Below are 24,194 nucleotides of genomic sequence, written 5' to 3'. Positions count from 1 at the left end.
CCAACATGTAATCATGCAGTTCCACATCCCATCAACTGCGATGCCACCACTTATTACTCTGTGTAAGGCTTACCATCTGTTTCTCACTTTGCTTCTCATTTTCCCTCGTCTGGGATCTAGGTACTCAGTACTCAGTCTTCCTTATCTATATCTATTATTTCTGCTAGAATGTATATATTAATTGTTTCTATTAATTTGACTGCTGTGTTGTTTAATTAAATACACTATCATTAGACTTCCCTTTGCATGACCCACATATTTTTCTGTTCTTACACAGATGCTAAATGTGTCATATTTTTGGAGAACACAACTCTCATTATCCACTACCCATGGACTCCACAGGTTTTCTATGTTGCAATCTCTTAATTCTGCAAAATATTTATATCTAGTGTTATTTTTCATATCTGCCATGTTCTCTAACAGACATCTAAGGAGCCTTGGGAGACCATCTCAGTCTTACTTGTTTCTCTTTGACTATCATTCTATAATGTGTTTTCTGTCTTGGTTCAACATCACTGCACACATATCAAGTAATTTAGCTTTCCTTGATTTTGCTTTACTTCATTCTTAAATATGTTATTGCATTATATGTGCCATTGTGGTCTTTCTGTTACTGTCTTCATCCAAAAACAATCATTTACATTGATGTTCTTCTTAAATATCACATCAGATATTGACTTGAGTGATTTTATTTATGGATTCCTGGAATATTATATATGCGCGCTTCCTCTTCTTCTTTTCTCACTATCTTCACCATTCTTTTCCTTTCCAACACTGGCATATTCTCTACTATACTTTTATTTCTCTTCTTGTTGTTTCTCTAATCCGCATGTCATGCTCATGTTTCATCAATCTCCTTCCTGATATTTTTACAGGGTTTCACCTGTTCCAATTTTTGACAAAATATTTCTCAGTTTTCCTATCATATTTCATAGACATGCAGGTTAAACATGGTTTGTTACCTTATATACAGTTTGATGGTTTTATTAAATATAGCCATAATCTGCAGCATGTTTTTTTTTCTCGAAACTCATGTTATTTCTGCTTTTTGTATAACATCATCTAAAATGAAACTTATCAAGTTGCCAAAAAAGTAACTTCTTTTTACAATACCTATATTACACATAACATGTGAATCAAACTTTCCAGCCATAAATGTTGTCAATTTTCATTCCTTATTTCTATTAATAAATTTGCTCAATCTTATACTACATATCTCCTTTTGTCCTTTCCTATTTTGTTTCATACCTTCCTTCATTTCTTCTCTTTCCTTATGCATCTCAGTTCCTTTCATTTCTCTGACTACTTGGCTTCTTTGATTACTTCAAATAAAACGCCAAGCACAATCCAAAAAGAGGAGCGGAGAGCAGCGAAGTGTCCACAAAATGCTTTAATTCAAACCAACTAAAAATCCAGTATCCAAAAGACACACGCTACGAAACACATTAACACTCTTAACACATGCGTCCAGACAAAAACGCATGTGTTAAGAGCATTAACGTGTTTCGTAGCGTGTGTCTTTTGGATACTGGATTTTTACTTGATTTGAATTAAAGCATTTTGTGGACACTTTGCTGCTCTCCGCACCTCTTTTTGGATTGTGCTTGGTGTTTTATTTGGAGTTTTATTTATCCACCACCATTCTTTTTGGTTTAGTTTTTATTCTTTGATTACTTGCCATAATCATCACATCTGTTGCCAAATCCAGAGGAATCCTCTTCCCTTCTATTGACATATTTTAATTGTCACATTGTCTCTCCATTCTGCTTCTACATTGAGGCAGCTTTTCTTCACATTTATACTCCACTGCTTATATGTTTGTATTTCCTTAGTCATCTTTTTTCTAAATGTCCCTTCTTCATTTTGTACTTGGTTTAAATTGCTCAAAAATTATTGCAAACTAACTCTTACAATTCTGTACTTCCCGTTAAGTACCAATACTTTGATCTTTATTAAAGTGGTATTCTTTATTTTTTTAATCAAATGTTTCCTTCTTTATAAACTTGATTTATGGTGTTTACTTTAAGCACAGAATTCACTTTTTCCTGTGTCAACTTATATAGAGATGACAATGCCATTCTTAACCATTAGTTTTCAAAGAAGGTTTGCATAATGGCATATCCAGTGCAATTTGCTAGCTTCAGAAAAAAGGCTTTAATAACTCTCACTTTTTTAAATCTATTCTCAGTTGTCTCATTATCTCCCTTCTCCATTTTCATCTTCCTTTCCTTATATAACTTGCATTTTCATTTAGCACCACTACTCCTAATCATCTATGAGATAGCTTGATGCTTTAGTTTCTCCTCATCCTAAGAGTTTTGTTTTTTCCTTTCCTTCCTTTCCCTTCATACGGTCATTTTATTCTCTCACTTATTGACTTTAGATGTATAGATTCAATACTCAAACTATTTTTTGCAGCCTTACCACCTTTTCGTCTTACTTTTTTTCTCTTCTTTCATTTATATTCCAGATGCTCTGGATGTTTTATCTTTCATGCCTTCTGGTTTTGACATGGTACTTGATTTAGACTAGGGTGACACAGTGGCAAAGTGGATAGCACTATCACCTTATGGCAAGGGATTCCCCAGTTTGCTTCTTGGCTGGGGTTTCTGATGTTTGGAGTCTGCATATCCTCCCTGCATTTGCATGGGTTTCCTCTGGGTGCACCAATTTCATCCCATTTTCCAAAGATATGCAGTGAATTGGACACTCTAAATTGGCCATAGGTGTGAGCATGCATGCAAGTGTGTAGTGTGGAAGAACCACAATGGCTGGGCTAGCCACCCAGAGGTTCAAAACTTGGCTCTAGATGATTGTCTCTGTTGAAGTGATACCCCAACCCCATGTGCAAAAATGGGAAAAAATGGGTTGTGGATGGATGGGTGGACTTGTTTGTTAACTTCAGAATTTAGTCGTGGCCAGATTTCATGTATCTCAATTCCAATAATGTATTAATCTAAAAGAAAGCACTGGCCCGCTATTCTACTCAATGTGATATTGTTTCACTCTCAGACCTATAATGCACTAAGTGTCAGTAATTATAAGCATTAACGACAGAGTAAATAAGATACCAAAATTATAAAAACCATTACAGATTGTTCAGATAAATCTGTATACATCAGAACCATTCAGTGCAGAAATCACATGCCTACTAAAATAGTAACCTTCCTGTGTCACTTAAATCTTATCTTAGATGTCCACTTTTTATCACATTATCAGGTTAACAAATTAACAGATTAATATACTGGCTGAAGACTGACTCAGTTTAGTTCATCTTCTGTTTCACTTTTCTAAAAGTGCAAATCCAGCATATTCATGTTCTAGAATCATCAATGCATGCAAGCACAGTCCAGTTTGCATCGTGTGGCTCTGCCCAAGTGCCAGAATAACTGTATAGGGGATATGCCAGAATGCATGTAAATAGTTCATACCTTCATAACAGGTGACTAGGGAGAGAGGAGTCACTATCAATTACACAGCTGTGGTTCACTTAGCCTTCCCTGTCTGACTACACCCAAAAAAGTAGAGTAAGCCAGTTGATGTGTGTGTGTGTTTGTATATGTGTGTGTGAGGTGGTACTTGTAGGACATGACCTACTTCACAGTTTAGGTTGTTAAGATACTTAATTGCTAGGGAAACTGCTCAGTTGAATGATTCATAGCCATGTACATTCCAGAAGAATGATATGTTGCCCTTGTGAGAACATTCATGACTATATACCATTAAAGAGGACAGCAGCACAACTCAGCACAAAAATCTAGTAAAAGTTGTATTGTTGTACCATTTATTATCAATCATGCCCTTAGTGTTATTTCATTTCTCACACCTTGTCCTTTCACATTTTGCTTAGCCTTTAGTGGTAAATTGGTTAAGAATACCAGCTACAAAAAATGCTAGGATGTTATAAGGTGTTGTAGATGTCAAATACAAAAAGCACAGTAAGATGCAGTGCTATTGATCTTAATTAATTAAAACATTTTACATCCGGGTATAGTGCTTGAATTCAATATATGCAACTATAGCATATTCTACATTAAATGTCATAGTAACTCGTTTCATGTCAATGCATTCAAGCAGAAAGTCTTGGTAAGACTGACTACAGACAAGACATTGCAGATTCTTTGTTACATAACTAGTTTTATTGTGAAGTCAGTGTGCGATGATTTGGTCTGAGCAAAAGACAGTTATTTGTTTATCTGACATTTGTTAACCAGGAAAGTCCAAATGGACAATAACCCATTTTTATTGGAGTCCCAGAGAGAAAAGCTCCAACTTATTACCTGAAAGCAAAACAGTAGAATATACAGATATACACATTTGATATAGATTGACAATATAGATTGACATTAATAATAGTACAATATAAAATTACAGAGTTCTAAAGCTCATCATTTTTACAAATATAATACAATATAATAAAGAGTAACCAAATAAACAGTAAGATTGTCTAGTGAGATAACTAATTTTAATTTGTTTAAATTACAAGAGTTAAAGATAGAGAGTAACAGAGAACTGGAAGCAAAGATGAGATAAGTATGGAAAATATACAAATTGAAAAGAGATAAAGATACACAGCGGTTGGTTGAGAAAAAGGCTCATTAATAGGATGACAAAGTGTGTCAGAGATGAGAGTGAGCAAAGATTGGTTAGTAAAGAAAGGAGAATATGTACACAAGAAAAGAAAAGTATGTGTAAAGTTAAGAGATGGAGATACAAATTACAAATGAGAACTTGAAGTATAGGTACTTATTTGTAGCATAAAAAGTGAGTAGGATTTTTAGTAGTGGAACGGGAGATAGTTGTAAGATAGGGGAAAGGGATAGAAGGTATGAAATATGAGCATAGCTGGAGAAAGTGAAGGGAGAGGATGGCTGCAAGAAACCGGGATGGGAGATAAAACTGTAATTACCAGATGATGGTTAACTGAAAGAGGAAAATTAATTAAAGGACATGAACTGAGCCAGGAATTAGATAGGAATGTTCTTAATGAAGTTTCAACATGTGGAGTTGGATGATAACCTAGTTGTTATAGGAGTCCCAGGCTTTTTCTATAGTATTAAAGTACACTGTGAAGCACATTTTTTGGTCTATGTTTGACAAGTTGTTTTACATTTGATTTTAAGGATGTGAGGTATAATTTTAGAGAACTGTTTGCAGAGCTGGGCATACTGAAAGATTGTTTATTATTTTTTGGGCTATGATCAGTTGGGTGTATGTAAGCTAGACAGGTAGTTCTAAACAATTTAGTTATTTTAGTCAGAAGAGTAGTTAGAGTGGAGTGAGAAGGGCAATTGCCTCATGTGCAAAGGGTTAGAGGCATGATCGGCAATCCATCATCATGTGTGAATGACCTGTCTTTCTTTAGTGCAATACTGGCTATTAAAAGCCTGCATTGCATTTGTGGTCAAGCCTGAGCACTGTAGTGCTCCATTTGTGTTCTAAACTGTAGCAACTGGTTGCTATATTTGTAGCAAGCAGTTTGCTACACCTTAAAAGAAAAAAAACTGTTTATTTTCTTTGATCTTTAATGAAAGAGCTAGCTGGATGGTGTATGGATGCAACTGTGTAACTGCTGTAACCCGATTTCAGTGCAAGAAAATAATGGGGGGGGGGGGGAAAGGCAAAAAATAGAAACACATTTTAAATACTGCTCTTATAAACTTAAAAAGTTGCTAGAATAGCAGTGTTTGCCTTAGTATGTATTTTTCTGTAGGATATGAAGTCTGAAACTCAAATATCTGTCATTATTTCGTGACTTCAGTCCTCAATGATTTACCAGAAAAAGAAATTCATGAGGAACAGACCAGAAATATGAAGTAAAAATCTGGACAGTTGAGTGGTATGTGGAGTGTGGATATAAACTGTAATAACTTGAGCACTGCAATGCCATGATCAGGTTATTGCAGTGAAGTTTGCTTTTTTTCTTCTTCACTGCAAGAGTTAGCTGTGGGAAGAGGTCATGGCAATAATTGTAATAAACTAAACACTACCGTGTGGTGTGTGGTGATGAACTTAATACAAGGAAGTGCTTTTTTTTCTTCACTTAAGAGATAAGATGGTGGTGGTGTTGTATGTGGTATCATCCCATGATGCTGATTGAGCCAGCTATGCTTCTTCTTTTAGTGCAGTACAGTGATGGATTTAATTAGGTTTGTTTGCAGTAATGCATTATTCTTTTATTGCTCATGTTTAGCTTTTAGAACTGCTTTAAAGTTTGTAAGGATGGTTGCTCCATACAGAAGTGATGGTAGTAGGTAGGTATTTGGTAGGATTACTTCAGTATTATTAAAAAAGTTCTGAGGAAGTTTTAGGTTCTGTAGAATATTCCTAAAATTTGGCGTGTTTTTTTTTTTTTTTAATTGGATGTAGAATATGTAGGTCAAATTTTAGTGTCTATATTACAATGTTGAACATTTAGATTGCTGAACGCCTAAAGTTGACACCTAAATGTTGAATGCTGAAAGCCGCAAAGGGCCAATTATGCAAAATTTTTCCCCATGAAAAAAATTTGCTTGGCCAAAAAACAAAAAACAAAAAAAACTTTAAAACCCTAACCAAGTGGGGAGCACACCCCAACTAAATATACCAACTCTGAGATCACTGTACATCAGGAAAAGGGCAAATTGATAATGATGGCCAAGCAAATTTTTTCCCTTGGAAAACATTTGTGTAACTTGCCGTTTGTGGTTTTCAGTATTCGACATTTAGATGTCAACATTCTAAATGTTTATCAATGTGATAGGAACCCGAATTTTAGGCTGCCATCACACTCAGAAATTTAGTATGAGATACCACTTCAATGTCAGTGTTGTTTAGGGATATGATTTTTAGATGACTTTTGTCAAGGCTATGCGAGATGGGCAAAACACAAGAGTAGTTTAATTTTTAGAGATGAGCAGAAGTTGAACATGTTGGATCCAGGTTTCAAGGGAATTAAAGGTGTCTTGTGTTATTTGTTGAAGATGGTTTGGACTATCAGAAGAACAATTGAAAGTAGAATTATCTGCATATTGTATGAGAGAGACTTACTGGGGAGAAGTACAAAGATTGTTGGTAACCATTACAGTGTCTATTTATGATTAAATATGGTAACACGACCCATATTTTTTTCTAACGTTTTAAACCATTGCAAAAATCATGTGCACACAAAAGTCTTGCCTGAGAAAACTGTATGCTTCCCTTGTAGGATCTCTGATGCCAGGCAGAACTTGAAGAAGCCACCAAAAAACATACATACAATTTATAGTTATTTACTGTGCAACTGTATATTATTTGCCAGGATTGTCTGCATACCTGCTTTGACCTGCATCATTCAGGGATGCAGGTGTTTTCAGTTCAGGCAGTACAATTCACTATGATTTCCTAACAGATGTCAAATACAATAAACACAAACTCAAAAACTGGCAACTGAACAAAGCAAATATTTAATAAATGCAAATGTATTTATTAAATATTTGCATTGTCTAGGTGTCCAGATTTTGACTTTGTATTTTTATTTTTTTAATATCTGCTTTCTGGTGGTGCCCTCTTAGAAATAACTCACACAAATAATAAATACATAAATAAAACAATGATACATCAGTTTTCACTTTTAATAGGATATGCTCTTTGTTAAGAGAAACAGGTATGCCAACAATGTTTATATTCCTTTATTAATTTATTGAAGTGCAATTATAATATGTGAACACTAAAACATGAATCCCTCTGCCCAAAGATTGAAGTAAAGAAGTTATGCTCCACACCAGAAGTATATCCCTCATTGGTGAGATCAGACCATAAATTAATCTCACTGGAGATCCACATCCGCCCCACCCCAGCAAAAAAGACCACAGTGAAGAACTTCTCAAAAGCAAACTTCACACTTTTTAAGACTGGAGTGGTATCCTTCAAGGCCCCCGAGCCAGTGGAAACCACAACCCACGCTGCTGAAACCCTTACAAATGCCTTCGAGCACCTCCAGGAATGTATGGATCAAGCAATCCCTAATAAAATCAAGACCCTTTCCACCATCTGGTGGACTCCAGCCATAAACAAACTGTACAACAAGAGGAGAAAGCTACTACATGACAGAGCAAAATCCCTAAATGGGAAGGCATCTCTGATCAATACTAGCAAAAAACTACGATCACTCATAAAATCATCCAAGGCCAACTTTGAGAGAAAAATCGCTAATGACACAAAAGACAATCATAAAGCCTTCTTTAGCTATGTTAGAAACCTGGGTGGAAACTCCCAAATATGCTCAGAATTAGTCCAAAATGATAAAAATCACTGAACCCACAGACATTGCCAACATACTGGCAGACAGGTTCAGTGCAAATTTCTCCCTCCCCCCAAAGGAGAAATATCTATCCCACCAGAGTCTAGCCTTCCAAACATCTCAGATGCCCAGGTGAGAGCTGCTCTCTTTAAAGCAAAAACACAGCATCAATGGGGATGTGAACTCAATGAGGAACTAAACCCACACATAAGGCTGCTGTTTAATCTTGAGCCTTGTCTGCAAAGCTATGGACCTACAGACACTGGATCGAAACAGTCACTAAGGTCATTGATGAGGTAAGGCAGTTCACACAGCCTACCTGGCATCATAGAAAAGCTCACCAGCTTAGATGTAAACCCATATGTCACAAGATGGGTTGCAAACTGGCTCAAGGACAGAACACACAGGGTTAGAGTTGCTGGTGCCATGTCAGACTCTACATTTATTTTTCTGAAGTGCAGGCAAACATAGGGGATTGTGGTTGACAAAATTTGCAGATGACTGCAAACTGGGCACCATAATTGACACTCCATCAGACAAAGACATCCTCCAGAAAGGTCTCATAGAAATGGATAACTGGTGCCAGAGCCATGGCCTTAAGCTAAATGCCAAAATAATTACCACATAGGTGGTAATCCATTAAACAAAGAAGTTATCAGGGACCTGGGGACCCAAGTTGACAGTAACCTCTCTTTTGACACTCACATTGCCAAAGTGGTTAGGAAGACCTTCTACATTGCCCACCTGATCATGAAGGGATCAGGAGAGGTCATTTGTACTCTTCACTTATCAGACCAATGATTGAGTACAATGCCCACACCTGCAGCAGTTGGAAAGACCCCAAAAGTTCCTCACCAAAAGGATAAAGGCTCAAACATATGTACTGAAGAAACTCCAGCTTCGATCAGTCGCATACTGTCTGCTCAGAGGTGATCTGTGCCTGACATACAAGGCCATGTCCAACCCGGAATTAATGGACATGCTCCACCTCAAAAAATCAAGCAAGAGACTTAAACCTCAACACGGATATAAATAGGATGTGCTGGAGGAGAGACTCCCTACACTATGGAACAGAATCCGAGTCCATGTGAGGCAGAGCCCCTCACTGAATCTGCTCAAGAGAAATCTTAGTGGATGGGAAATCATCTCTGTATCACTGCTGGACAGAGGCACAGCAAACTAATGGGTATAGTATTCTCATCCTGCCTAGTATGAACCTATGAACCTATGAACCTATGCTCATTAAAAGAACACAACAGAAAGGGTGAGAACAATGGATGTGATGATGCATTTTTATACTCCTATGATTCATTTTAAATCATTTATGTGAAAATAGGAGTACAATGGGAAACAGCCACCAGTGAAGTTCTCTGCAAAAGCAGAATGGAATGCAAATGTTGCATTTTGTGTCACCACTCTACACATGATATTTAATTCACACTACTAAGTGACATGCATCACTTTAAGATTTTGTAATAATTTCAGGATTAAATTATGAATTATTTGAGAATAAAACAATTGTATTTAGTCATTTTTATACAAATGAGCTCATTTACAAAGTCAGTGGATATAAATAGCTATGTTTGCAGTGTTTTATATAAACTCCTTTCTGAATAAAAGCATTCTTTAAAAATAAATTGCTCCAAGTTTTTATTTATCTTCAAGTTCATGAGTTCATGAGTTTAAGATTACACAGCTGTTCATCAAATAACAACAAGAAAATGTAGATAATAATGTCCCAGGTAGTTTTCATCTTCAAGTTTGTAAGGTTGTAAGTTTAAGATTATTGTGTTTGTTATCAAAGATCATCTGGTTCACAAACTGCTTCAAGGTCAAAAACAATTTTGCAGACAGCAACCTGGTTGTCATTACTCTTTCAAACAAAAGCAAATATCTTAGAATTCTGATATTTATGAGAAGCTTGTTAGTTAGACTGCATAATAAATATCTGTTCTAGTAAACTGATTTATAATTGTCTTAAAACTTGTAAAGTCATGTCTGAAGGAACTGGAGTCAGTATATAAGTAAACTATAAAACAAGACTATTATTTCTGCACTGTTTGTAATATTAAGTGCATAATACGGTTTCCCTAAGTCAGTATTTTATGTGTCAGAGGCTGATAGCCACTAAACAAGACTATTATGCAACGACCGCCCCCCCATTAACATTCAAAAACGTGTACGATGATTGGTCAGTGTGCACGTTGTAAATCAGAGTTATAGTAATGGAAAAAGGTCCGATCGTCCGGACTTTTTCCATTACTATAACTCTTTTTTACAGCAATGGAGAACGTAAGATCTCCGTTGCTTCACACTGTCTCGCTATGTTAAACTTGTTTAACATAGCGAGACAGCTTTAAAAAAAGCAACGAAGATTCTCCGTTGCTTTTTTTAAAGCTGTCTCGCTATGTTAAATGAGTTTAACATAGCGAGACAGTTTGTAAAAAGCAACAGACATTTTGCTTTCTCCGTTGCTTTTTTCAAAACTGTCTTGCTATGTTAAATGGGTTTAACATAGCGAGACAGCTTTAAAAAAAGCAAAGGAGATTTGCTTTTTTTAAAGCTGTCTCACTATGTTAAACCCATTTAACATAGCAAAACAGTTTGTAAAAAGCAACAGAGATCTTGCTTTCTCCGTTGCTTTTGCCCACAGCTCTGATGTACTGCGTAGGCATACGCATGCGCAGTACATCAAAACTGCCGCAGAATACCAGACAGATGCAGAAGGGCAGCAAGAAGGCATTATACAATGTCATTATTTAAGAAAAGTAATTACTTTTTTTCTTAAATAATGTCATTGTATAATAGCAATAACCCACTTCTGGGTGTGGGTAATGCTGGATTTACCCACGGTTGGCTTTGTTTGGCCACTCGGGCTTCGACCTCGTGACCAAACCATACCAACCATGGGTAAATCCAGCATTACACACACACAGGCGTGGGTTATTGCTATATTATACAATGACCCCCATTAATATTCAAAAACGTGCATGCTGATTGGTCAGCATGCACGTTGTAAATCAGAGTTATAGTAATGGAAAAAGGTCCGGTCGCCCAGACTTTTTCCATTACTATAACTCTTTTTTTACAGCAATGGAGAACGCAAGATCTCCATTGCTTCACACTGTCTCGCTATGTTAAATGAGTCTAACATAGCAAGACAGCTTTAAAAAAAGCAACGGAGAGTCTCAGTTGCTTTTTTCAAAACTGTCTCACTATGTTAATTGGGTTTAACATACCGAGACAGCTTTAAAAAAGTAACGGAGATTTTCCTTTGCTTTTTTTAAGCTGTCTCGCTATGTTAAACCCATTTAACATAGTGAAACAGTTTGTAAAAAGCAATGGAGATCTTGCTTTCTCCATTGCTTTTCCCCACAGCTATGATGTACTGCATAGGCATATGCATGTGCAGTACATCAGAACTGCCGCAGAATACCAGACAGCTGTGGAAGGGCAGCAAGGAGGCATTATACAATGCCATTATTTAAGAAAAGTTTTTTTTTTTCCTTAAATAATGTCATTGTATAATAGCAATAACCCACGCCTGTGTGTAGGTAATGCTGGATATACCCACGGTTGGCTTTGTTTGGCCACTCGGGCTTCGCCCTTATGACCAAACCACACCAACCGTGGGTAAATCCAGCATTACCCACACCCAGGCGTGGATTATTCCTATAGTAATCCATGCTGTTTAACAGTGACATCTTTAATTTGAAGGAGCATTACACTTTCTTGTTTTAATTTTATTTACTTCCCACATGCTGTATTTGTTGATTTTGGAAGAAATTCTACTTTCCAATCCTAACTTTTTTTTAGTCATCAAACAATGTATTCCTAATTTAATGTACAAAATATCAAATTATGAGTGAAATAAATCTGAGTTACAGTTAATCACAAACACAAATTATTGTAAGTTACTCCAAAAACTGGGTAAAACTTGAACAACTGATAAATGAAAAATTACAAATCAGTGGGTGATAAAAATGCAAAGAGACTGAGCAACAATCAAATTTATTTCTGTAAGACCTCACTTTAGTGCTTTCATCCCAGCAAATATGGATTTCTTTGAGTTATTGTAAGTGATTTTAATTATCATAAGTTGTTTTAGTTATGTTATACAAAACATGTTTCTATGTAGCAAGTTTAAACTATGTATATGGCCTCTTAACCCTGATTCATTGTACCAAAAAGTCCTTTCTTCCTTGTTGCCTAGTCACTTTGCATGCATAGAGGCAACCATGCTAATACAGCCTTCGTGCTGAGGACATATTTCACTTTCTAAATTACATATTCTTCACCAGACTAATGAGAAATTATATACATTTTACTCACTGCTTCCTTTACTCATTCGCCTGCTGATTTCTACAAGGATTCTGCTGTAGCAATAGATCATGATGAGTAGAGGCAGAAGGAAGAGGCAAACAAACGTGAACATGTTGTACATAGTCTCCTGCCAGTGCTCTTGAAAGCTTCCTCGTGTTGTGCATTGGGTGAAGTTCTGGGGCGAAGTGATAGTCACCATGTGAAACAAGAAAAGCTTGGAAGAAAGATAAACGGCTTTATTAAATTGCATCTCTCATACAAATGTCACCTTAAATCATACTGCACTCCAGAAATTAAAGAGATTGTTGGTAACATCAGTTTTACTGAAATTACTCTGAAACTGACATCTACACACTGCAAGTGGCTATATAATAAATTTTACTGTGGAATGCAAACATACTTTGTTCACGTATTCTTTTCCAGATTTGTTGTCACCAACAGACTCTTTCAGCTTTACTACATAGTATAAAAACAGCAATTCATTATTTTGATACACCTTCTCTTGTCAGAATTCTGCCCCTTTGATTGCTTGTGGTTTTCATGTATTCTTAATAGTAGCAAGCAATATCTTTCAGAGCTCCAATGGGCAAAATATAACATAGTCATATATTATTTAAATTATGTGGTTCTGTTAATTATCCTTATCTATTCCATGTGAAACTTATAATGACACTGACAAAGCTCATAACACTGAGCCATCTCATACTTCTGGCAGATTAATATGACTACATTGAAAAAGGCAAAAGAGCAATGCTATTGCATGTTTTCTACATAGTGATAGCTAAACAACTGCTACTGATCGATAAACTTTTCCAAAGTAAAAGCACAAATGGCAAAACATTTTAACGCATATGTGACATCATCATAAAAAAGGGTGACCTAAAGAGATTGTATGCAACCAACATTAGCAGGTATTTAAAAAAAAATTCAATGCGTAATTTGTCAGTGTTATTTCTTGAGTGCTAATGTCATCTAATTAATATGTCAGGTAATGGAATGGTTGTCTTTTGTAATTCTGATGACCATAACCATGAGCTGTGGAATTGCAAATTGAAATTAAGAATCTTGGGGGATAGATACTAAATCCGTGTTTGTGATCTCTCAGATTAGTTCCCCCTACTCTGAAGTATTTATGCTAGACTTAGCACTTAAAAGTAGTAGAGGGTGTTAAAGTCAAAGCCCTCGAAAGCAGCATGTGTAGGGAGTGAAGCCCCTCTAAAATACTTTAAAGGTATAACAGTGGCATGTAAAAACACTTTAATGGTGTAACAATGATTTTCACAATCTGCGGTTGTTTCCTTGAATCACAGTTTATTTTTCAGTGTGGTCGTTTATAAAACTGGGTCTCACACTTCTGATAGTGAGCTGAGCTCTACTGGATACCATTTAATAGGGACATGTAATTACTGTGAATAATGAAGCTGCTGGCTTATAGCATTATTTGATGCCCTACAACTGACGTGAACTTAACAACTAGAAAAAGATTAGTGTACCAAATGCTCTAAAATGAGCTACCATGTCCACCAGCATCATATCTAAAGACAAGATCACAAAGTTTGTTTTTTTTGCCAATATTGCAATATAAACAGTGACCTGCCACTATATTTAAATAAATCAAACAATAAAACAGACATTTTTCATGGGCACAAACCCCTTGTTTTCTTATGACTTTAATAAAATATTAAAAAAGCCAAATATTGTTAAGAAAAAAAAAATCCTGCACCCCTTCTACATAATACATCTATATTTTACAACAAATTCAAACTATGTTTGCAGTTGAATAAAACCTCCCCACTTTCTTACTAACATGAAAACCCTAACAAACCTGAAAAAATAACCATCTCATATAACACAAACATCACTCTGTCAAAACACATAGATGGCACAGAAAACACCAACATTTGCTGAGAGTGGATAATGATGTTAGACTTCTGAAACAGTCATTATCCCCAATAATATGATGTATTTCCCATGCACCTTATATCTACGGATTGACTGCCAACTCCATGACTCAATATTCATAATGACTTTGTTATGCCATTCATCAACTCGATTTTGAAAGTGGTTGTGGATATGACCTCTGAACAGCAGAGGTTATTTGCATGAAAGCAACTACTAATAGTGCTATAAATAATATTCACGTTAGTCCTCTGAAACACTCATTGCTCCTGATAATATGACAGCTTCCCCATTCATCTTATAACTATGGAATGAATGCCAACTCCATGACTAAATATTCACACTGATTTTGTTGTGCCATTCATGGACTCCGTTTTATATGTTTTTTGGATGTGACTGTGATGTCCCCACACTAGGCTAGTAATCAAAGACCCTGATTCATCACCACTGATGCTGGTGAAGGACGTTCACTTGGAATACAAATGGATACACTCAGTATTTCCAGATGCAGCTTTCTGCACCAAGTACAATTTCCTTAAGAGTCGACAAGGAACACAGTCTGCCCAGGATCTGGATTTATTTATACCTGTCTCCCTCCAGAGCCCCAGTAAGGCTCCACACTAGCACAGCTACAGAATAAAGTCCTCAGTGGAATATCTAGGCCAAGTCCTCCAGCACACTCTCTGTGAAACCAGTGCTTTATCTCCCTGCTCCATGTAGCTGACCCACCCACACATTACACACACACACACACACACACACACACACACACACACACACACACACACACACACACACACACACACACACACACACACACACACCTGGGAAAGGCTGGAACAGATTTACCTGCTGTGCCCCCTTCTGCCCAGAGTATAAAGTAGTCATCACTGCCACCAGACCCTTCACAATCAGCTACTCTAAGGTCCTTAACAAAGGGTGTTCAATTATACTGTGTAATATTACTACAAATGTTAGTAGTTGATCAAAACAGCTAGTCCTTCAGGAGTGCCCCACATAGTGTCACCTTATAAATGTAAGCAATTTCAAATGTTAAATGCTTTCTAAAAGGACCAGCCACAATAACGTTTTAAATATATTTAATAATAAATAATAAAATGTATGTATTTATTTATTTATAAAAATATATATTAAAAGAGCATGAAAATACTGAAAATATATTTACAGTAAACCACAGTGTTCAAATCATAGGAACTATTGAAAATAACATTGATGGACAGACTTAGACAAAGAAAGAAAAACAATATCTAAACTAAGCTTCACTATAATACCCTGATTGAATCTAGGAGAATTAGTATTCCTTACTTAATTAATAGAGCAAGCCAGGTGGCATGGTGAATGGTCCTTCTTGTTGTCAGGCCCAAGACAAAATAGTCAATACTGAGAGATATCTCTTCGTAATATCTAAAATTTCCAACATGGGTGGCAGAATGACCTAATGAGGTGACCTGACTATAGGTTCTCACGCTATTCCCCTTTGAAGCTTGAAACAGGATGTTAACATAGATGTGATAAGCTGAATATCTAAAGGTTTGCTAATGTTTATGGCAGTGCCTGGGGCTTCCCCTCTTCTTACTGAGCTGATGAACAAAGGCTTCTTCCAGACATGCTGTCTCTGGTCCTATTCAGTGCTGGGAGAAAAGCACTTCCATGGCCCAAAATGTGGTCCAATTAGCAGTATTTTTCTTAAATTAAGAGTTAAGTTAGTTGTTTAACCCCTTCTCTTCCAGTGTCCTTTGCCAACATATGTACATACATACATACAGTCTCAGTCTCACATGTATACTCCTCTGTTCAGCAGCATCCATTGTTGACACATTTTTAACACTAGCAACTTAACAAACACATTTTTATTTTCAAATGCCATACAGTTATAATACATTTGAAACATAAGCATCTGTACAAATCAGTTTGATATTAAAATACCTTATAGTTCTAATTCATTTGTAACATAAGAATTTGTGCAAATCAGTTAGATATTCAAATGCCATGCAGCTCTAATACATTTGTAACACAACCATCTTGTATAAATTGGTTTGATATTTAAAGGACATATCATTCTTTACAAAACCCCAGCTGGCCATGCTGGCATTAGCCTGTATCATCACATCTCTCCCCCTTCAAAGACTCAAGCTAGCTTTTCAAGTGACCTTTGAGAAAGAGGACTTAAGAGAAATGAATCTGTCTGGGAATACATTATCCCATACCCTGTCTTGAGATTCCATCTGCCTTGGCATTGCAGACCCCACTACAGTGCTGCACTGTCATACCATATGCCTGCAAACCTAGCCTCCACCATAGTAATCTGGGATTTTGCTGGCTGGCTCCCTGTAGTTATAGATCCCTCCCAGACTCCTCCTGCCTCCTAGTGCAAATACTTAGCACAAGGTCCTCCTTGTCATGGTACAGTTTCATCATGTTCACGTGGTACAGTTTGTGCCCCTTTCTCATGCTTAGCAGTTCTACAATGTAGTTAACAACACTGACTTTCCTTACACTTTGAAGGGTCTCTTCCAAGCTGCCTACAGCTTATTGTGTCTGACAGGAATGAAAACCATAACCTGCTCCCCCTTTGAATACTCTCTGGTTCAAGCATTCCTGTCATACAAAAACTTTTTTGCTGTTTAGCTCCTGCCAGGTTCTCCTGGGCCAAGCCCATGAGCACCCTGAACCTTGTCCTGAGGTTTAGAACATATGCCATAACATACCCTTTGTGGAATTAACACTCACCCTCCCACTCATGAGAAATCAAATCTAAATGTCTCCTCACTCTATGCCCTTACAGCAACTCAAAGTGTGAAAAACATGTGGATTACTGGGTACCACTCTGTAAGCAAACAGCAGATGGGCAAATATTCGTCCCACTTTCTCTTAAACTGATCTGCACATTTCCATAGCATGGTCTTTAGTGTAGAATTTAATCTATCCACAAAACCATTATTCTGGGGGTGGTAAGGGGTCATCTTTACATGCTTCACTCCACAGTGATCCCACAGACAAGTCAGCAGGTCTGACATGAAATTGGAGCCTCTATCAGTAAGTATTTCTCTCAAGAAACCTACCCTGCTAAAAATCTCTAGAGCATTTGCCACATTTTTCTGCCTCAAAGGTGGACAGAGCCTTTTTCTCAGGGTATCTAGTAGCATAATCTACTACCACCAGGATATACATCTTCCCTGTGGAGCTTGGAGTACTCAGAGGCCTACAATATCCAAAGCTATCCTCTGAAATGGCTCCTTAATCACAGGCAAAGGCATCAAAGGAGTTTTGACCTTATCTTTTACCTTGCCTACTTTTTGGAACTGCTCACAGGTCCTGTAGTGCCCTGTTACATCCCTGGCAATCCCAGGCCAATAAAAGTTTTGCATAATATGTCTCATGGTATGTTTTATGCCCATATGCCTTGTAAAAAGAATGTCATTGGCTATGGCTAGAAATGCCAGACAGTAGGCTATGGGCACTACCGACTGCTGTATTGCCTCACCTTCTAGCCCTCCCTCAGAGGTCCACTCTCTATACAGTAATGCTTTGTTCCAGTATACAGACTCCTCCTTTCCTTGAAAAGCAGGTGCCTCCCTAACTACCCTCAAGCCTTGTAATGTAGGGTCTGAGAGCTGAGCCTGTCTAACTCTATTTTTGTGACTTTGCCTAGCTCCCCTTCCACAGGAAGTCTGGTATCTTCTGACAGTGATGCCTCATTGTCAGCCAGGGTACTACCACTTACCTCTGCCTTTGCAGTCACCCTGTCCAAGTGAACATGAGTACCTACCAGCAACTGTGGCTCATTTCCAGGCTCATTGCTACAGGGTAGCTCCCTCCCTGAATTAGCCAGATCACCAGTCTTGGCTTCAGTGCTGTGATCTGTCTGGGTCTCCCCAAGTTAACAGACCCACATGCTTGCCTCTGAGCCAGACTTCACATCACTGCATGCACACAAAGTACTGCATTATCAAAAGTATTCCCTATCAAGACATCTGCAGGGATATCCTCAACACACACTTAATTGCTTGCTTCCTTTTCCACCCTCCCAGCCAAGGTGAACCCTGGCCAAAGGCATTTGGAATGGGATCCCTCCTAAAGATCTGACTGGACTGGACTGCTCAAGCAAGTGCTGTGCCTCTTTAACCACTGCAGGCTTCACAATGGTTATATCAGAGGTTGTGTCTCTCTTGGCAGCGGCCAGTTTTCCATGCACCAAGATAGGATACAAACTCTGATTGCAGTTTGGTACCCCTGTTGTCTCCAGACAATTTACCACTGGCATTCTATTATTCCCACTTGCTGCCCACCCCTTTTGTTCTCCACCTTGCCTCTGTAGACATCTGTATGCTACATGGCTCCACTGGTTACATTTAAAACAGTTGAACGTAGGCCATGCCATGTACCTGAACTAGTGGCTTTACCTGTTGGTGAACTCTGTTGAGATGGTTTAGGCTGCCCCCATGGGTTCCCTTATATCCATGTGCAGCACTGGGTATCACCTTCCTATGCAGTGAGGCCCTGTTTGTTAAGTAGACATATCCCTTTTTCCTCTGCAGAGTTGTTTTCCCTGTCAGCCAACCAGATTCTCATATCCTCAGACAAAGTGCTAAGGGCTTGTTTTCTCACCAAAAGGTCTGCCAATCCTTCAAATGTGGTGAGCTGATACCCACTCAGCCACCAATTAAAATAAGTACTTAACTCAGCAATATAATTACACATACTTTCAACTGTCTTGCATCTTTTTGTCTGTAAGCTTCAAGTGTTAACTTAAAACATTGTAATAAACAGTGTTTAACTTTATCCTAATCTAAACAATCAGTACCAGACAATTTCAAAATAGCAGTTACAGTTTTACCATGGAGTAAGGGAATCAGGAACCATACACAGAGTCCTTGGTCAACATTATACTGCTTGCATACTCTTTCAGATATATGACTAAAACTATCAAATCTATCATCATCTGTAAATTTTGGAAGAAATGTACTGACCTTTGTTGTTTCTGGGGTTCATTTATTCCATTCCCCATTTACCTTCATGACCCTGGGGAAGAGTCAGCATCTCCCTCTCATGTTGATGCTGCTTCTCATTTTCTTCAGCCTCCAAATGCAGCAGTCTAATGATTCTAATTCCAAAAATCTGGCCTCCAGTTCAAATCTCTTATCTCCAGACAGATTTTTAAGTCCTCTGAGGAAAAGGTGAACTGTCCTGTTTCTGAGGGCTGCTAATTCTCATCACCAGACTGGTTATCCTCCAGGGTGATGGTCTGAGCTGTGACTAAGGCTGAAATTATTTCCTCTTTAGTCATGCTGGCATACATCAGTCTTTTGGCTTGACACACCTTGGCCAACTGGTTCTTTGTCAGCTTGCCATAATCTTCTGCTGACATCCTTGTCTGTTCTCCCTGACAAACTAAGATAAATAAAAGTAAATAGATAAAACTATAGTGATATGAACCTCTGAATGTTCACTGTATGAGAGAATGCACATCTTTAGTGAAAACTGCTTACAGGCTACAGAAGTTCAATATCCACACCACTGCTTACCAAAATGTGACATCTCCACATTGGCCCAGTAATCAAAAAGCCTGAATCTTTAACACTGATACTAGACAGGGACACTCACTTGGAATACAAATGGATATGTTCAGTATTTTCAGATGCAGCTCTCTGCACCCAGTACAATTTTCCTTAAGAGCACACAGGACCACAGTCAGCCCGGGGTCTGGATTTCTTTATATCTGTCTCCCTCAAGGCCTCAATAAGGCTTCCCACTTGCACAGTTACCCAGTTAAGTCCTCAGTGGAATGTCCAACCCAAGTCATCCAACACTTTCTCTGTGAAACCAGTGCTTCTGTCCCTGATCCAAATATTTGACCCACAAACACACACCGTGAGATTTGATGTTTCATACATAAACACCTGGGGAAGGCTGGAACAGATTTACCTACTGCGTCCCCTTCTGCCCAGAGTATAATGCAGTTATCATTGCCATCAGACACTTCACAATAAGCTACTCTAAGGCCCTAACTGTGTAATATTAATATTAACACAAATGGTCGCAGTTGACCAAGACAGCTAGGCCTTTATGAGTAGTCCACACAGTGTCACCAAATAAATATAAGCACTCTCAGAGGTTAAATACTTTCCAAAAGGACCGGTCACAAAAAAATTAAATATATTTAATAATAAATAATAAAAAGCATGAAAAGACTTAATATATATTTACAGTAAACCACAAAGTTCAAATTGCAGGAAATATTGAAAATAACTTTGATGGACAGACTCTGACAAATAAAGAAAAACAATATCTAAACTAAACTTCACTCTATTTTCCTGAATGAATCTAGGATAATTACTATTCCCTATTTACAACAGGCATACCAATAACAATTGTAAGGCAGATTATGTGGTGAATGGCCTTTCTTGTTGTCAGGCAAAAGGCAGAATACTCAATACTGAGAGATTTCTCTTTGTAATATCTAAAATTTCCAAGAAGGCTGGCAGAATGACCTCATCTGGTCATCTGATTCAAGGTTCTCACACTATTCTCCTTTGAAGTTTGAGACTGGATGTTAACATAGATGTGGTAAGAAGAAACCCACTAAAAGGAAACTGCAGTTACAACCTTACCCAATAAACAATAAAATGAAAGAAAAATAAAGATGTTTTTAAACAACAGATGGTAAGATAAAAGAAAGAAAGTTGTTTATATGAAAAAGTGTAGATATCTCAAAGTAAAGGACTGAGAATTGATTCAGTTTTCTGATGTGTTGAGATTTTCCATGTTCTCCATTCATGCAGGTAAACCAAAAGGGAGATTAGGGAATGAAGAAAAATTGTTTGCTTTTTTGTTTGTGTCTGTGTGTGTGTGTGTGTGTGTGTGTGTGTGTGTGTGTGTGTGTGTGTGTGTGTGTGTGTGTGTTTATAAAACAAGAACAGACTTCACCACACAGTAAAATGTCAGACTTCAGTTATTTAATATTCCAATTATACTTGCAATGCATTAGAGCTATGCTGAAAAGAAATCACTGTGAAGACATTCATTGTTGACAGTGCCATTTTTATGGATGGATAAAAATACTTCCTTTATTTTAGCAGCTTCTGTACAAAAGACCTGGAAATGGAAGGTGTTGCTTGGTTGTGCAGAATTTTTCTTTATTTTAAAGTTGAACTGTAGTATCAAAATGTTGTTGGATAAATAAAAGACAATCACAATAAAGCTATGTTGCTGCTGTTTATGTTACACTATCTGCTAATCATTAACCTCCTCCAAACTGGAGGTGCCATCATTTATGCAGCCATCAGAGTGTCTTGAGGATTTTCAGATTTATGGCCCTATCTCACACAAATTCAACTTAGCAACAAGGAGGGGCATGCAATGGGTTGACTCTAGAATTTAAGCCTTCACTTCTACATGGAACATTTCCTCTAGGTAGCCCTGCTCCTCCTCCTGAAGCATGAGTTGTGGCTCCCCCTGTCCTCACCAAGGGAATCACAGCAACTGTGTGTATCAACAAGTGCATGCAACCTTCTCAACATCCTTGGGGAGGTAAAAAGGGAAAACACTTTACTCTTCCCCTCCCTTCATAGCCCCTAAATGAACCTCTGTCATCTGGGTCAGGATCAAAACTCAATCCTTCTGTGTCTCTAAGCCAGGATATAATAACTCTGTGATCCATTCCAGATTTCAATGCTGCATGTAAACTCATTGAAATTAAACTCTGTATTCTTAATTTACAGAGCTTTACTTTTTCAAATAAAACTTAAAATCATTATTTCTTGCAGGGGGCCAATCTTTCATGCATAATGTACATCCTCTACTAACTCCATGGTCAGATTGCCATTGGTAAAGACTAGATACTCCAGAACAATGAACAGATTACTTGTAATATTGCTATTTGTAATTTTGGAACCCTCTGGAACGAGTCCCAAAACACAGGGACTGAATGGCTGAAAGAATGGGCTTACTACTAAGTCTGAGGTGGACATTTCTCTGGCTAGTCACTTTTTTCCAAGGTATGGCAGTCTTGGAGGTGATATAAATATAAGTTCAGGGGTTTGGGGGTATCGCTTACCCCCCCCTACAGAAAAAAAGTTTAAAGGAGAAGAGCAATCTTCAAGATTCATTCAATTCCTGTTTTTTTTATTTTTCTGGCTTGTGTGCACTCTTTATTTCAATTTTGTTGGCATTTCAGTTGGAAGCTTTACCACCGGCTGACTTTATTTTATATCAATCATGGGTTGGAATTCATAAATGTTTTGTACACTGCCTTACACCGATTAACATGGAAGATAGCCATGCAGGGCATATATAGCTGAAAGACACAACATGGCTATGCAATGTCAAAAATTGCTTGCTATGCAGCATGCAATAGTGAGTGAATAACAACATGTAAATGAAAAACAATATTCAGTTAAGCCACATGGATTATTCAAGATGCACTGATTAAGAATGGTAGAGAATGGGTATTCTGCACAGTGGCACATACCCATTTTGAACACTCTGGTTCATGCTGTACAATGTGAATTGGACTAAAATCATTTAAACAGCAGTAGAACAGCAGTGCATGATGGGAGTGGTTCACCTATGCCTGATTGAGACACAAGGATACATTTGCTTCTCTGAAAATTCAGTTTTGAAAAGCACATCTCAAAAACATAAAACACGCAAAAATATTTTTGTGCAGAGGGAAGTCCTCTATAACCCCCAAATGGGGGTGTGGATCTACCATACTTGCCTTAATTTTATATATGTACAGTATATGTATATGAAGTCTGCAGTCACACTACTGTGGTGGAAAACAAACAAACAAACAAAAAAGACACTGAAACTGCACTATGACATGTACAGTGGTGTTAAAGAAGTAAATGCCTTCAATGTCATATGTCACAACAAACTAGAGGTAAAAAACTGGAAGCCACTGTCAAAGCCTGTGTCTGCAGTAGGGACTTCATTGAATTATTTTACCTATAGACAGAATCAAGGGGAGGTGTTGTATAACTATCCTTGTGGATACACAGGTATATGTAGCTTTAGCTTTCTTCGCAGCAGGGACATTCAGTAAGCCTATGGGTACATTTTAGGGATAATTCAGATGTTTCCAAATTCTATACAAATTCTGCAATATAATGCTCCAACATGTGGAAGATCATATCTGGTTCTCCAGGATAATGGAGGAGACCACCAACACTGTGGGGCCTTTTATGTCATAACTTACACATAAATTGTACTTATGTTTCTAACAAGGCTCTGCCATGTCCAGAGGGCATATGATACCGTGAGAGGAAGGGCTGCCACTTCCTCATCTGCCTGTTGGTCTGTAATGCCTAAGGAGTTACTTATAATGTGACTATCCATCACTCAATCAGAGTGCATAATTCACACAGTTTGCTTGTGTCTGCCCTATATCAAATACTCTTGTGCAGGCACTTTTCATATGGTCATCTGGTTGGCAGATGCACACCCATGCTAGGCATACTTGTCTATACACACAGGCACCATGTAGCAGGTATCACACCACCTATAATTTACTGAGTGTTATATGTTGCAGACAGTGCTGTATATGTCCCAGAGCTCTGCCTGATGTTCCTGATAGGTAGTCCCAAGGCCATGCAGGAAATTGTCTATAGCATAGCACATGCAGAAATATGAAATATAATGGAGCATGTATTACTATCCAGATAATGACAGCAAGATCTTCATTGTGTGT

The 24,194-nt window shown here is 37.7% G+C and overlaps 1 protein-coding gene across 1 annotated transcript in view; it reads right to left on the bottom strand.

Moving 5' to 3' along the window:
• Positions 1-12,856, bottom strand: part of LOC122806191 (putative gonadotropin-releasing hormone II receptor) — a 49,305-nt gene extending 36,449 nt beyond the window's left edge. The window contains exon 1 of the mRNA XM_044076423.1: positions 12,593-12,856. Within this exon, the coding sequence (XP_043932358.1) occupies positions 12,593-12,833 (241 nt within the window). The 5' untranslated portion in view covers positions 12,834-12,856. The remainder of the gene's footprint in view (positions 1-12,592) is intronic.
• Positions 12,857-24,194: the final 11,338 nt, after the last annotated feature.

This window comes from Protopterus annectens, chromosome 7.part0 (assembly GCF_019279795.1).
Source record: "Protopterus annectens isolate FY-2018-M chromosome 7.part0, PAN1.0, whole genome shotgun sequence".
Classification (NCBI taxonomy): domain Eukaryota; kingdom Metazoa; phylum Chordata; order Ceratodontiformes; family Protopteridae; genus Protopterus; species Protopterus annectens.
This window is presented reverse-complemented; position numbering and strand designations above follow the sequence as displayed.